The sequence below is a fragment of the Falco rusticolus genome, chromosome 4, assembly GCF_015220075.1.
Source record: "Falco rusticolus isolate bFalRus1 chromosome 4, bFalRus1.pri, whole genome shotgun sequence".
NCBI classification, from domain to species: Eukaryota; Metazoa; Chordata; class Aves; order Falconiformes; family Falconidae; genus Falco; species Falco rusticolus.
Genome location: NC_051190.1, coordinates 44,998,183 through 45,011,004, shown reverse-complemented (window position 1 = coordinate 45,011,004; position 12,822 = coordinate 44,998,183). Strand labels below are relative to the sequence as shown.

General features: G+C 47.4%; 1 protein-coding gene across 4 annotated transcripts in view; it reads left to right on the top strand.

Moving 5' to 3' along the window:
- Positions 1-9,630: 9,630 nt before the first annotated feature.
- Positions 9,631-12,822, top strand: part of CRTC1 (CREB regulated transcription coactivator 1) — a 49,555-nt gene continuing 46,363 nt past the window's right edge. For all 4 annotated transcript variants that reach the window (XM_037383546.1, XM_037383548.1, XM_037383547.1 and 1 more), the window contains exon 1: positions 9,631-9,813. In XM_037383546.1, the coding sequence (XP_037239443.1) occupies positions 9,688-9,813 (126 nt within the window). In that variant the 5' untranslated portion in view covers positions 9,631-9,687. The remainder of the gene's footprint in view (positions 9,814-12,822) is intronic.

The window sequence follows — 12,822 nt, the reverse complement described above, 5'->3', positions numbered from 1 at the left end:
GCTAATGAATCATTGAGCAGGTCTGTGTAAAGCATGAACTCCATACCTCGGATTCACTGAAAGATATTTTTTCTGGAATAATGAAATTGAAGCACCTTTGGATATTATATGGTGAGAGCACATGCACTCTCAGTTAAGCTCTGCATTCTAAATTTTAGATAAAATGATGCATATTTTCATCTGTTCCTACCTATTTGCTGGTTTGCCAATAATAAATTAATGAAAAGTACTTGTTGTTGTATAGTATGCTAAAGTCAGTGGGCAAGCTCTATGTTCTAACTCTTAGGCAGTTAATTTACTCCATTCTCTGTTCATTTGGTCTGGCATAGAAGCCAGAAACACTGAAGAACAGTCTTGGCAGATAACAAGCAAATTTTGAAAGGATGAAATGTAACTCAATACAAGCTTCAAAGTTACAAAATAATGGATTTTCTTCTTTTAATGCTTCCATATGTTTATTGAAAGGGTCCTTTCTTAGGTTAGTAACAAATAGAAGGTTACTTCCTTTCCTATTTGCAGAATACCATTCATCCTCTGATGAGCGTGTCATTCCTTCATCATTGCCTTCCTGAAATACTTAAGTATTCTTCCCTATTTTATTTAAATTTTCCTACCAAAAGGATTTCTGTGGCAGCAGTTGATGCTTTGGCTGTTCTCTAATAACCTGAGTTTTTTTGAACACGCAGCCATAGTGCTCATAACCCACACCACATCAGATGGCGGGAGAACCCATGCAATGATCATAGTTGGCATCTCTTTGTAAGGAAGCGGTGCTTTATTTTTTCACTTCAAGCTTCTAAGGTACGTGTGTGTGTCGGGGGGTAAAGGGCAAAAAAGAAAAGAAAAAAAGCAAAAATGAAAAATGAAAAAGCGTGTTTTGTATTGCTTTTAAGGTCAACCTTGCAAAACCAGACTTCACCTCTGTATTCGTTCATACTGGAATGGTGGCTTTGCAGGTAGGAGGATACACAAAGCCGTTCTATAACTGTATTTAAAAACAGAACAACTGTTGCCTGCCATGCAGCGAACTAGCCTGGTACTCGCATTCCCATTCCCTGGTGCTGCGGAGTGGGAGCTGGGAAAGGCTTCCAGATTCTTTCGCTGAGGCTTGCGACAGAGCACTGCTGTGTACCACCTCTCTTTGTTACTGGAATGTTCTTTTTATAGCAATATAAATAACTATTTTTCATAATGTTAGCTAGAAATATTCTAGCTGTTCTATCGCAGAGACTGACTAAAATATTTGTGGAAGTGCATATCATCCATATTGCTAATAAAATTTGTTTTATCCCTGTGAAGTATGTAGTTGTGGTTCTGGGCTGTTCTGTGCGTAACCCATCCGTTATTCTGAAAACAAATGGGTCTGATTCTTCTGCTCTATTGCAACAACTTGACTGCTTAGATGAGGGTCTTCACATAAATATCTTGTGCTTTGGAGCCGGGATGAAGAAAACACTTTATGGGATGCCCCACATGAAAAGCAAGTGGTCCTCTTCAAGAATGAGCAAAGCCACATAAATGTTTGATTGCACACGGAGTCATTTATTAGTCTCGGAGCAGCAATAAACGTTATAGGGGTAAACCTGATTTGGTACAATTTAAAATACCCTTGAACAGATGGGGAACAGTAAAAGTGCAGCATCATTAGTTCTAGGTATTTGCAGAGTATGCATGTCCCATTAGGGACTCCTGTCATGGCCAGGATAATAGCTTCTGTCTTCTCTGATGTTTTATGGGCCAGAAATTATACTTAAAACTATAAAGAAAGAAAGCACTAGAACTCTTGGCAGGGTGCAGAATAGCTAGAGATTGGGAATGTCTGCATCCTATTAATGGTGTCATTGACCCTTTTCCAGAGGGTCTTTCGGCTCGGCAATCTGACTGTCGTTTCTCCCTATCCTAGAACCTTGCTAATTCACGCAGACGTGTCCTAGCTTTTATACCAAGGTCTCGGAAGTTTAATAGCAGTGGAAAATTTCATTTCTTTTGATTTACAATGAATGAAGGCACTCCCGCTAGCTCTTAGTACGCTGGTGCTGATTTAAAATGATGCTATGCAACAGAACTGCTCGGGACCTCTTGTAAGCCACATCAAACCCAGTCAGACGTTTCCACTTCCATGTCTGTGATAAGGTCTTTAGTTGCTGAAACTCTGCAAACTTTAGGGACATTCATCATGCTAGGATTATTGAAGCCAGACTACTGTCAGAATAAATAAAACATGTTTCCCAGTGCAACTCTAATTATGATTTTTAGCCAGTTGTGTAATGTGCAGAACTTTATTTACAATAAATCTTCCAGTTGCTTGCATAAATGAATGAGATTTCATCACTTGTGACTTAAGGACCAGGAAAAGTTAATGTGGCTGAATAAATTTACAGTCTAGCCTGGGTGTGTTGGCATGTCAGGCGAGTGAGGGAGCGGAGCCGGCTAGCGTTGCCTTCCTAAGAGGGCTCAGCTATCTTGAATTTCACCTGGGAGCATATATATATCATATAGACATCTCTCCCTTCAAGTTATTTTTTACAAAGACAGCTTAGATTCTACTTTGCATTTTAATGGCGAGTAGGCACAGTATCATCCCACAGACTCCAGAACTTTTTGTTTCTCATTCCAAACTAATAACTGAGTTTCAGTATACACAACTTTGGCACTTTTCAGTTTCATATTTCAACTTTAGGGAGTTTCACAGAGCAGTTTTACCATTTATTTGTGGGGCAGGTACAATTTCAACTGCTCCAATGTTGAACGTTCCATTAAATGAATACAAAATGTGCTTTCTGCTTGGAAACAGCTGCTGGTTTAGCGGTGCAACCTGAAATTACCCTCAGATTGTAAGAAAAAAGGGTAAAGATTTAGTTGAGGGGGATGGTGGGGGCCTGCAGGAGGGGCAGCATTGGAGTAGTGTGTGCAGTTTGCAATGGAAAGTAAGAAAAGCTGTTAGAGCAAAAGTTTTCAGAAGGTTTTATAAGCTGTAGAGAGAAAATCAAAGGTTCTTGGCTCGGTCCCTGAGGCTTTGCAGTTGCTGTTTCACACCCAGGCCCCTGTCACGTAATTAGCTAGAACTAGTTTATATGGCTTCTTAAAAAATGAAAATCTTTTCTTGCTTGTTTACGCAGGCTAGCAGCCAGTCTGCTCCTGGCTACACTGCTTTATATCTAGAGCAATTCCTTTGAAGTCACTGGAGTTGCACTACATTAACACTGGAGTATCTGGAGCAGAATTTAAACTTTTAGTTGTGTTTAATATTTTTGATGTATATTTTCCTGTCACAGTGCTTTGAAAAATGTACTAAAAACTATTTTACATATGGTTATCTGACATTTGTAATCAGGTTGCTAATCTGTGTCTCCCTACAAAGTTTGTAATTATTAGATTTAAATCCATTCTTCCCCCCCCCCCCCCCCCCCCCGTGGCCTGGGGTCTTATTAAAACATGTGATCCTCCTTACAGATGCAGATTTACTCTTTGGCAGTATCTATACTTGCGTTCAGTATTACTGCCTTAAGGATAGTGGTTTACAACTGGATTTAGAAGGAATGTATGAATTTTACTGAGCTTTGGAAGAGACAAATTTGCCCTGTGGTGCAGTTAGCGTGTCTGGACCTTAATTTTGCATGCTTCAGGGTGCTGGTGTGATGAAAGCTTCCTTGTGCCAAAAGCGTGTACTTGTTATTCTTTAGGAAGAAAGGGAGAGCATGTGTCATGGAAGGGGGGTCAGGTTTAGTCCTCGGATGAATAGAGACGCTCTCCACGTGCAAGCACATGTGTGTTTGCCCATGAGTTGTGCGGGCTGGGGCAGCTGTCCCATGCTACTTGCAACAGCCTTCCGCCATGTTCTGTGGGGTTGCACCATGCTTGGGGCTTTTTCTTGTAGCATCCAAGTCTTTCTGAAAGCCTGCTGCATTCTGTTGGACTGCAGCTGTGCTGTTACAGTGGGGGTAAGAGGAGGAAGGAAGAGGGTCCCTGTCCTTCTCGCTTTTATTGGTAGTAGTAGCCTAGAAATATGTCCACCCATTGTACCATGAAGGACCATTAAAGCAAACCTTGATGCCTGGCCAGATGTTCGGCAGGTTTTCGGCTGAAGGCTTATAGCTTGCAGTGGAGAACCTCCCGTTTTCACAGTAAAAACCAAGTTGTTACATTCCTTCTGAGGCTTTTTCGGGACAGCAGTTAGAGTTCAAGCAAATGACTCACTGCTGCTATCCAAGAAGCCTGAAAGGAACTTCTTAGAAACGCACTTTTCTTGAGACACAGACCCTTCGTCTGCAAAGCCCCAAGGCTCGCAAGCAGGGCAAGGCACCTGTGAGGCACTTCAGGGGGTATTTCAGTCTGGTGTAGAGTTTGCTGTTAAACGTACGTGTAGGTATTTTGCTGAAATAAGGTATAACCATGTGTTGGAAGTTGCCGTGTACTGATGCGTTGTGCTGAATTGCAGCCTTAAAATGGCTACAGCCAGCAACCAGATCTGCGCTACAGACTTTGCAAGAGAAATCTGCCAGTGTCCCTGAAAAATAAAATTTCATTTCTCTCCTGTCAAACTGTCCCATTTGGCAGGTTTATCAACACAGCTTGTTTTGCTTCAGTAGCAGGAAGAGGGAGGGAGAAAGGAGGTGCTTCTACTTTGCGGCTACAAAACAGTTTGCAAGCACGATTGTACTGTAGAAGAAATGCTTTGCTGTTAGGGCACGCTGCTGTTCCTGTCCGGAACAGTCCTCATAGCAGTCATAATCCAGAGCAGTCCTTGTAGCGATGTAAGCTGTGCTGCATTTGCACCCCTTGTTCATTTGGTGTGCAAATGCGATCTGTGTGTGTTGGGCAAGAGAACAGTTCAGTCCCAGAAGCCACAAAACAGGGACTGCCGTGGAGGTTGCTTAGTCTCCTGCTGAGAAATCGACCTTCTGTAATGCTCCTACTTCAGAGTGAAATGACTGAAACTCGGGATGTGCCTGAATTTGGCTGGCATGTTTGTCTAACTGTTCATCAGGGTTTCATGCAAAAATTACCATACCTGCAAAAAACCCATACTGAATTCTCCTCCGCCCTTAGATAGACTGATTTATTTTTAATACCTTCAGCAGGACAGTCGAGCCTTTAACTTGTAGGTAAACATCTGTCCCAAGGCATGGAAATAGCAGAGGTTGGTTTTGCGCTGGGATGTGAAGTGGAGGAGTAGGGAGGTAGTTGACTCTGTGGAGCCTGCTAGCCACGGCTGAAGCTCATGGTTCATGGTGTTGTATTTCTGCTGCTTTGCAATTCTGCTTGGTTATAGTAGGAGAGAGCAGGACAAGGCCTGATGCTTGTGTGGTTTCACACCAGGGATTTTTGCCTACCATAAAGCTGTTTTAATATACACGAGTGCTCAGAAAATGTCAGCAAAAGAAACCTTTGGATTTTTAATCTGTCACTTGTGACCCTTTAGGCACGCATCTCTGAAGCTGAACCATGAGATTTAAAAAGAAATTATTTTCTGCTACTTTATATATAGAATATCACCAAATTCTCTGAATTTTGATTTGACAGGCGGCTATGGAAGGAAACATCTTGCTCTCTGACATGCTTCTCTGTCTGATCTACAATTTGATTTGCGATGGTGTAATCTTATAGTGGTAAAAAAATATTTCCCGGTTTCCTGTTTGTTTCAGTAAAGTGCATGATTCTTACCGGTGCCGCACTTCTTAGTGCTGACTGTGAATATACCTGCATAGAAGACTTTGCCTACCATCCAAATGTTATCTTTGGAAAGACATAAACTAGCTGCCGCTTTACCGGCTCACCACATCACCTTAGCATCACGGGAATACTTCTGGCTTCAGTGTGGCGTGAAGCCAAGCCTTGATTCTGGGAAAAATAACCGTAACAGAATCCTCTGTGTGGTTGCCAAAGTATTTCAGAGCACCAGAAGATATGACTTGTAGAAATAAGAATAATATCTTCTAGTAGTCAGTGTTTGCTTGCTTTCTGTAATTGTAGAATTGACAGGGAATGGTAAAGAAACTAAACTGGAAGGATGACAAGGGAATACTGGTACAGACAGCAGAACCAAGCCTTCTATGCAGCTGTAACTTGGTTTGCTTGGAGTTCGCGTCAGATTTGATGAGTGGTGCAGAGAGGGTAATTCAGGTGCTTTTATCTGCCCTCAGGAAACAAGGATATCTTAAAGAAGTGGTCACAGATTCAGAGTGAAACAAGAGAATGTTTTCCTGAAATACATTCCTGAAAGCACAATTTGGAGCTCAGTTCAAAACAGCACTGGAACTAGGGACTGTGGACTTTGCAGGGTATTCTTCTCTGAGAATAATGGGAACTTCGTTGCAAACGTCAGCAGGAACATTAAGTAGGAAGTGAGAAAGATCAAAATCTTTGTGTCTGTAGGCAAAAAAAAAGTCAGCTTATTTGTCGATCAAGGCATAATCTCATGCTGTCTGTTGTGTAAGTTCTGCAACCTCGCACCTTCCTCTGAAGCCTCTAAGGGAAAATACAGAAGTAGCTGGATCTCTTCTGTCCGAGCAATTCCTAAGGACCTGGAGGATAACAAACAAGCAATAAGTAAACACGAGTTCCTCCCTAAACCCGCTTGCTCTCAGGCTGCATCTGCTCTAAGAAGCTGCAGGTTGCTCAGTGAGGAGTTGTTTGCAACAAAAGCAGATGTGAACACCACAGCCCCGTCCTCCAATGACTCTTTGTTTGCTTCAGAGCAAAGCTCTGATTCTCAGTTACAAGAAACTTTTTCATAACACGTCTGGAAGGCTGGGGGAGATAGAGCTGCTGTCTCGGGGGATCCCATCACAGCTTTCTAGTGAGATCAAGTTGTTCTCACATGGCTCCATATGTGCTCAAGGTGAAGACGGCAGGAGACATAAATAATACTTATGGTATGAGCTCATCATTTTGTCAAAAGCATGGCATATCTCCTTCGGTGGAGGAAGAAGGAAACCTGGCACTCGCCTAAAATGTCTCCTTGCCAATGCCTTAATGCAGTCAAGATTTACATTGTCTGCTGGGTCATGCACTTAGCAGCCATTCGGATCCACCCACACCCCAAAAAGTGGAGCTGTGAGTGGGTGAGACATTCCAGAGGCAATGCAGCAAACACAAATGTTGTATTGAAGAGAAAGAAGTTTGTTATGCAAACTGTTTTAAAATCAGAGAATTTAAGAACAGAAGCAGGGTCCAGGTTGCACACTGGAATTTAATCTGATAAAGCTGCACAGGCAAAACAGTAAGAAAAGGAATTTTCTTAAGGGAGGAAGCTGTAACACCCCCCCCCCCCACCACCACCTCCCTGGCCATCTGCATTCCTTCCCTGCGAACCAGGAGCTGTCAGAGGGGAGATTTCACTGTCTTCAATCTCGGGAGATCCAAGAGGGTAAAATCTATCAAGTTTCATCTTAGGCACTTAATCTTTTGGTGCTACAGATGAGGCAGAGTGGCAGCTGGGTCTCTAGATGTTTGATATTACCACCTATGGTATAAAATCCAGGATAACTCAACAAACTATTTATCATCGTCTCGCTTCTTGAGCAAAACCAACACGGATAATAGGTATCTTAGTGTTGAATCTTTATGATTTATATGCTTTTAGCATGACAAGCCAATTTTGCAGGTCATACGCTGTTCATGTGCGCAGCTAGAGGGTATTTAACTGAATATGTGTGCCGGTTGTTTATTCCTGGTGAAAAATGCAAGAAGTGGTTAGACTAACATCTGTCAGGAATGACAGAGGAAGGGCTGATCCTGGCAGGGCCTAGATGATCTTTTAAGTCCCAGCTCTGTTTTCTGCGATGGTATCTCATACCATGTTATAAACTTCAAGTGCAAGCTGGCAACTAGAATTTAGGGTAGGACGTGACTTTGTGGCTAATAGTAATCCTCACAGTTGCTGAACTAAGTTTCATCCATCCATCTCTAACAGTCTTGCAGTGGTGGATAATTATAATCTCTTATTTTTATGTGGGCGGGAAATGCTTATAAATGACTGGTAAGCTGACTGAACCAAGGCCACAAAGGTGATCAGTAGTGGAAGTGAGAACAGTCTTGATTTCTTTGATCTGATAGTTTAACCATGACAGGATTTGGTTACTGGAGTAAGCACCATTCAGGGGCAGAGCGATGCACCAAAAAAGGAGAGTGTCCACTTTCTCTCTGTCGCTTTGTAAAAAAAAAAAAAAAAGCATTAAAGGGCAACATGTGGGTATGGGGAAGCAGTACTGTCAGGATTTATTACTGCCTAATGCGTGTGTCCTGCATATCACAGTGCTTTGCACTCATCTGACGTTAACACAGCTGGAATCAATGCATAAGCCTAAGCTTATGTTTTGAAATGGCTGTACTCCCTAGAACTGCCCGCTCACATCCCAGCAGGGTCATCCCCGCCTGTCATCCCGTCCCTGTGGCAGATACGCTGCGTCCCACACACATCACTGGCTCGGTCAGTCAAGGTCCTGACTCCGTGGGGAGGGGGGAGCAAGTCTCTGGTGGTGTTGACGTCGAGTTGGGGTTTGCTGGGAAGAAATCTGCGTCTGCGGAAGGCCATGGGAGAGGGAGCAGGGTGGAGCTGGATGTGCTCGCAGGAGTTTGGCAGCAAAGAGTCGCTTGTGTGGGAAGACTGCGCCGTTTTGTTTCTGCATAGTTTAGAACAGAGCTGCGGTAGCATCTTCTGCTTTGCTGTACAACACACCTAAATGGTCTGGGAAAGCAGGAGACTCTCACAATTCCTAAACCTTTCTTGGAAATAATGCCTTTACTTGGTATCTTGGGATTTCTGCTGTACAGGTATGGCTCATCTTGGAGCTTCACATATCTTATCTTCCAGGAAGAGGCAGCAATCGGAAGAGTAGGAGCTGTTGCTTTCTTACAAGACTTGCTAACGAGTTTGTAAGTTGTTTCCCTTTCCCTTTCTCTGGCTGCTGCACATGCTGCTCCCTCCCTCCCAGCACTAGCAGGTGGAGGAACAGGAGCTGGATCTTAGACAGGAGCTGGACCTTTGTCACCTCATGCCTCAGCAGGGCCCGACTGGATCCACCTGAGGTGCTGGGACAATGGGTTCGTTCAGGAAATTCTCCTGCCTCCCATTTTGTGAAGCAGAGAAAAGCCCCTTTGAAACAAGCCCGCTAAGCTCTCAATGACTTAAAAAAAAAAAAAAAAAAAAAAGCAAAATTGAGGATTTAAATTTGCTGGTTACAAAATACCTGGGGTTTTAGAGGTTTGGGATTTACCTCCCCCTCAGGGGCAGGCCTGGCTGTTGGTGCGCACCCCGGGGCTCAGGCCCCGCCGCATTCCGGCGGGAAGCGCCCTCAGCCGCGAGGCGCGGGGGCCCACGGAGGCGGGGACACCCGCCAGCACCAGAGGGTGATGCCAGGGCCCTAAAGGCGGAGAGCCCGGGGGACGTGGCGGCGGGGCAACGGCAGGACCGAAGGGAACGGGAACCGGCCCCGGCGACGCCGCCTCAGCGCGCCCGTGGCGTCGGGGGAAGGCCCCGCCCTGCGCACGCGCGCCGCCCGCCACCGCCTCCCGCGCGCGCCGCCCGCCGCCCCGCGCATGCGCCCCTCCGCCCCCTCGCCGCCCCCTCCCGCCCCGCGCCGCCGCCGCGCAGGCGCCCTGCGCCCCCCCGCCCGCCCGGCCGGCCCGCCCGGCGCATGCGCCTCGCCCCCTCCGGCGCGGGGAGGGGGATGCGGACGGGGGAAGATGGCGGCCTCGAACAACCCGCGGAAATTCAGCGAGAAGATCGCGCTGCACAACCAGAAACAGGCGGAGGAGACGGCGGCCTTCGAGGAGGTTATGAAGGACCTGAGCCTGACCCGCGCCCACCGGGTGAGCCGGCGTCGCTGTCCCTGCGGCCGCCTGCCCGCCCGCCCGCGCGCGCCCCCGGTGGAGGCGGGGGGGGGGGGAGGGGCGGCGCCCCCCGCGGCGGCGCCCCCCGCGGCGCCCCTCGGTCCGGGGGCAGCGGCGGCGGGCGGGGCGGCGGGCAGCGCCCCCTGGTGGGGCCGGGAGGCGCCCCCCAACCCCCCCTCCGCCCCCCCCCAGCCCCCCCTCCCGTTTCCCCGGCATCGGGCCCGGTGCCCGCCGTGGGCCGGAGCATCCTCCGGAGAGCGGCACCTGCCGTCGGGCGGGCCGGGCCGGGGCGGCGCGGCGCGGGCAGGTGCGCGCCGGGGGGCGGCGGGGCAGGGCCTGCCCGGGGGCGTCCTCGGTACCTCCGTCGGAGGGGGGGGCTCTGCCCGCGGCGGGCCCCTCACGTCTTCACGGGTGGGGACTCCTCAGGGCTGGCTTGGGGGAGATCCCCTCTCCCCTGGGATGGGTCTTGAGGGGCGAGTCTCGGTTCCTCGCCCCGGGTCTGAGGGGGGTGTCTCGGTTCCTCACCCCGGGACAGACCCGGATCTGAGGGGAGGGGTCCTTGTTTCCTCACCCCGGGTCTGAGAGGACGGGTCCCGGTTCCTCACCCCGGGGCAGACCCGAGTCTGAGGGGAGGGGTTCCCTGGTCCTTCACCCGGGTCTGAGAGGACGGGTCCCGGTTCCTCACCCCGGAACAGGCCCGGATCTGAGGGGTCCCCCCAGTTCCTTCACCCGGGTCTGGGGGGGTCCCTGGTCCCTCACCCCAGGACAGGCCCCGGGTCTGAGGGGGAGCCCCAGCTCCTCACCCTAGGGCAGGCCCTGAGGCTGAGCAGGGGGGTCCCACTTCCCACACCCGGGTCTGAGGGGATGGGGTCCTGCTCCCTCAGCCTGGGACAAGCCCAGACCGGGGCGGGGGTCCCAGCCTGCGGGGCAGGGGCTGCCAGCCTTGCAGCTGCCTGCTGAGGAGCGCTTCCCTCGGGGCCCTGCAGCATCCCCTGCTCCGTCAGGGGCAGGCAGGGCAGCCCAGGCCCCAGGGGAAGCCCTGGTTTCCCTGAGCTGCCGGACTCGGTGTCACTAATGTTGTTCGTGTTATACTCTAGTTATCATAGGTGCTAATTGCTGCGCTTCCAAATCCTCCTTGTCTTCTGATGTCTCTGCAAAGCCCATCAGCAGAAATTCCCGGCATAACAAATGCGCTTCCAAACATCAGAAGCCTTTTCTGGTTTAGATACAGGGATATCAGAGCTTTTCTCTATGATCATCCTCTCACCTGCTTGCTTGTCAACGCTTTTGTTTTTCTTTTAACCGTTTAAAGGAAATTTAGGATCTTGTTTGTGGCTGAACCTTCACAGGAATGGGAACAAGTGAACATGCAGTTGGATTTGCAGTAAAATGTTTCCTCTGTGTTGGGATAGGTTAAACATCGGTTCTGGATTGGTGCTGCTGCTGGTCAGGTGTAAGAGAAAGGCACACTGCTTCTGTCAGCTCCTGCTTGGGAAGGTGTGAGGCCAGAGCTTTTTTCGTGCTAAACTATTTGCTGATGTTTCATAGAGGATGCTGGTAGAGTTACTGTTAGTTGAGAGCAGAGTGAGGGCAATATAGAGATGTTTGCTGTCGCTGGAGTCATCCTGTTTCTTGCAGCTCTGTCGTGCCTGTGCAGCTCCATAGCGTGGGGTTTTGCCTGTTGGTGGTCAGTCCTTGGCTGCTGCTTGAGAGCTGGGCGTTCTTGAGAGAGAGATCGTTCTTGAAGTCTGCAATTACAGGTTGTCCTTCAGTTAACTCTTAGGTTTAACGTTCACCTTCCGCAAGATAAGTCAGAATCCTGTTTCAGTTTCTACTGAACCTGAGTGTTCCTACCCCAGGTTTTGCAGACGGAAACCCATCTTGTTTTCAAGAACCTGGTATTGAGAAAAGGACCCAAGATGAATAAGTTTTCTGAGGATTCTGGGTACTGAAGTGATGGAAACACTGACCAAATAGCTGAGTAAAATGTCCCCTTTGTAGACTTTTTCTTCTAAATTCCATGATTTCATCTGTGTTTAAAATGCAGTATAAAAGCAAAAAGGGGTTAAGCACAACTTTGCTGTTTGCTCTCATTTTCATTTGGCAACCAACACTTTGCTGTCAGTTTGAAAACGCGTTACTCAGTTTGTGGAAGCAGCCCAAAATTTCTGTTGCCTTTTCATTATTAGTAATTGTCTTTTTGCAATGTTTACAGTTTTGTCTGTTTTATTGTTAGTTACTGGTCCTAGCAGAGGCAGAGAACTACTGTTCCACCATTTCTTGTGCGTACACATGCTGTTTCTGAGCTTGCTTTCTGACTTGGTAATCTTCCGCCTATTTATACTGTTCAGTTCATCTGAGATTTTAAAGTCATGATAGGTCTTTCTTGCCCAGGACAAAACAGAGCATGATATTAACTCTTTCTTTCTCTCATGCCCTCACCATTCAATTGATTAAAAAAAATAATAAATCCTTTGAAAAAGAAATCGCTTTGGTTTCAAACGTGTTCCCCTATGCTCAGGAGCAGCAAGGTGCTGTTTTTCAGCTGGCAAATTCAAGAATGCATTTTAGCCTTTCTGGGAGACACAGACCTTGCAAAGAGTCATGGAGGTGGGTGGTCGGTAGAAGCACTGGAGCTGCTTAATTGTCTTGTGAGTGGGACCTTCGTATTCATAATCCAGAGATTTCTGTGAGTCCCATAGTAACAAAGTGGGTGAGAAGAGGGGGAGGTTTTTTCGCTGTGACATTGACTCTTTATATTTTGCTTGTGGTTGTGCTCCTTTCCTTTTTTTATGTGAAGCATGAAATTTTAGAACTGCACTGATTTCTGTGTTTTAAGCATGGGTTGTTTACTAGGGCCCACTCTCAATTTCTCTTGTAACATAGCCCAGTGATGCTTGCTGCGTTGCATGTATTTACTCATACAAGGCTGTCGCTGCCCTTTAAAATTGTAGTTAACAAAACATTAACATGCAGATAACACAGATA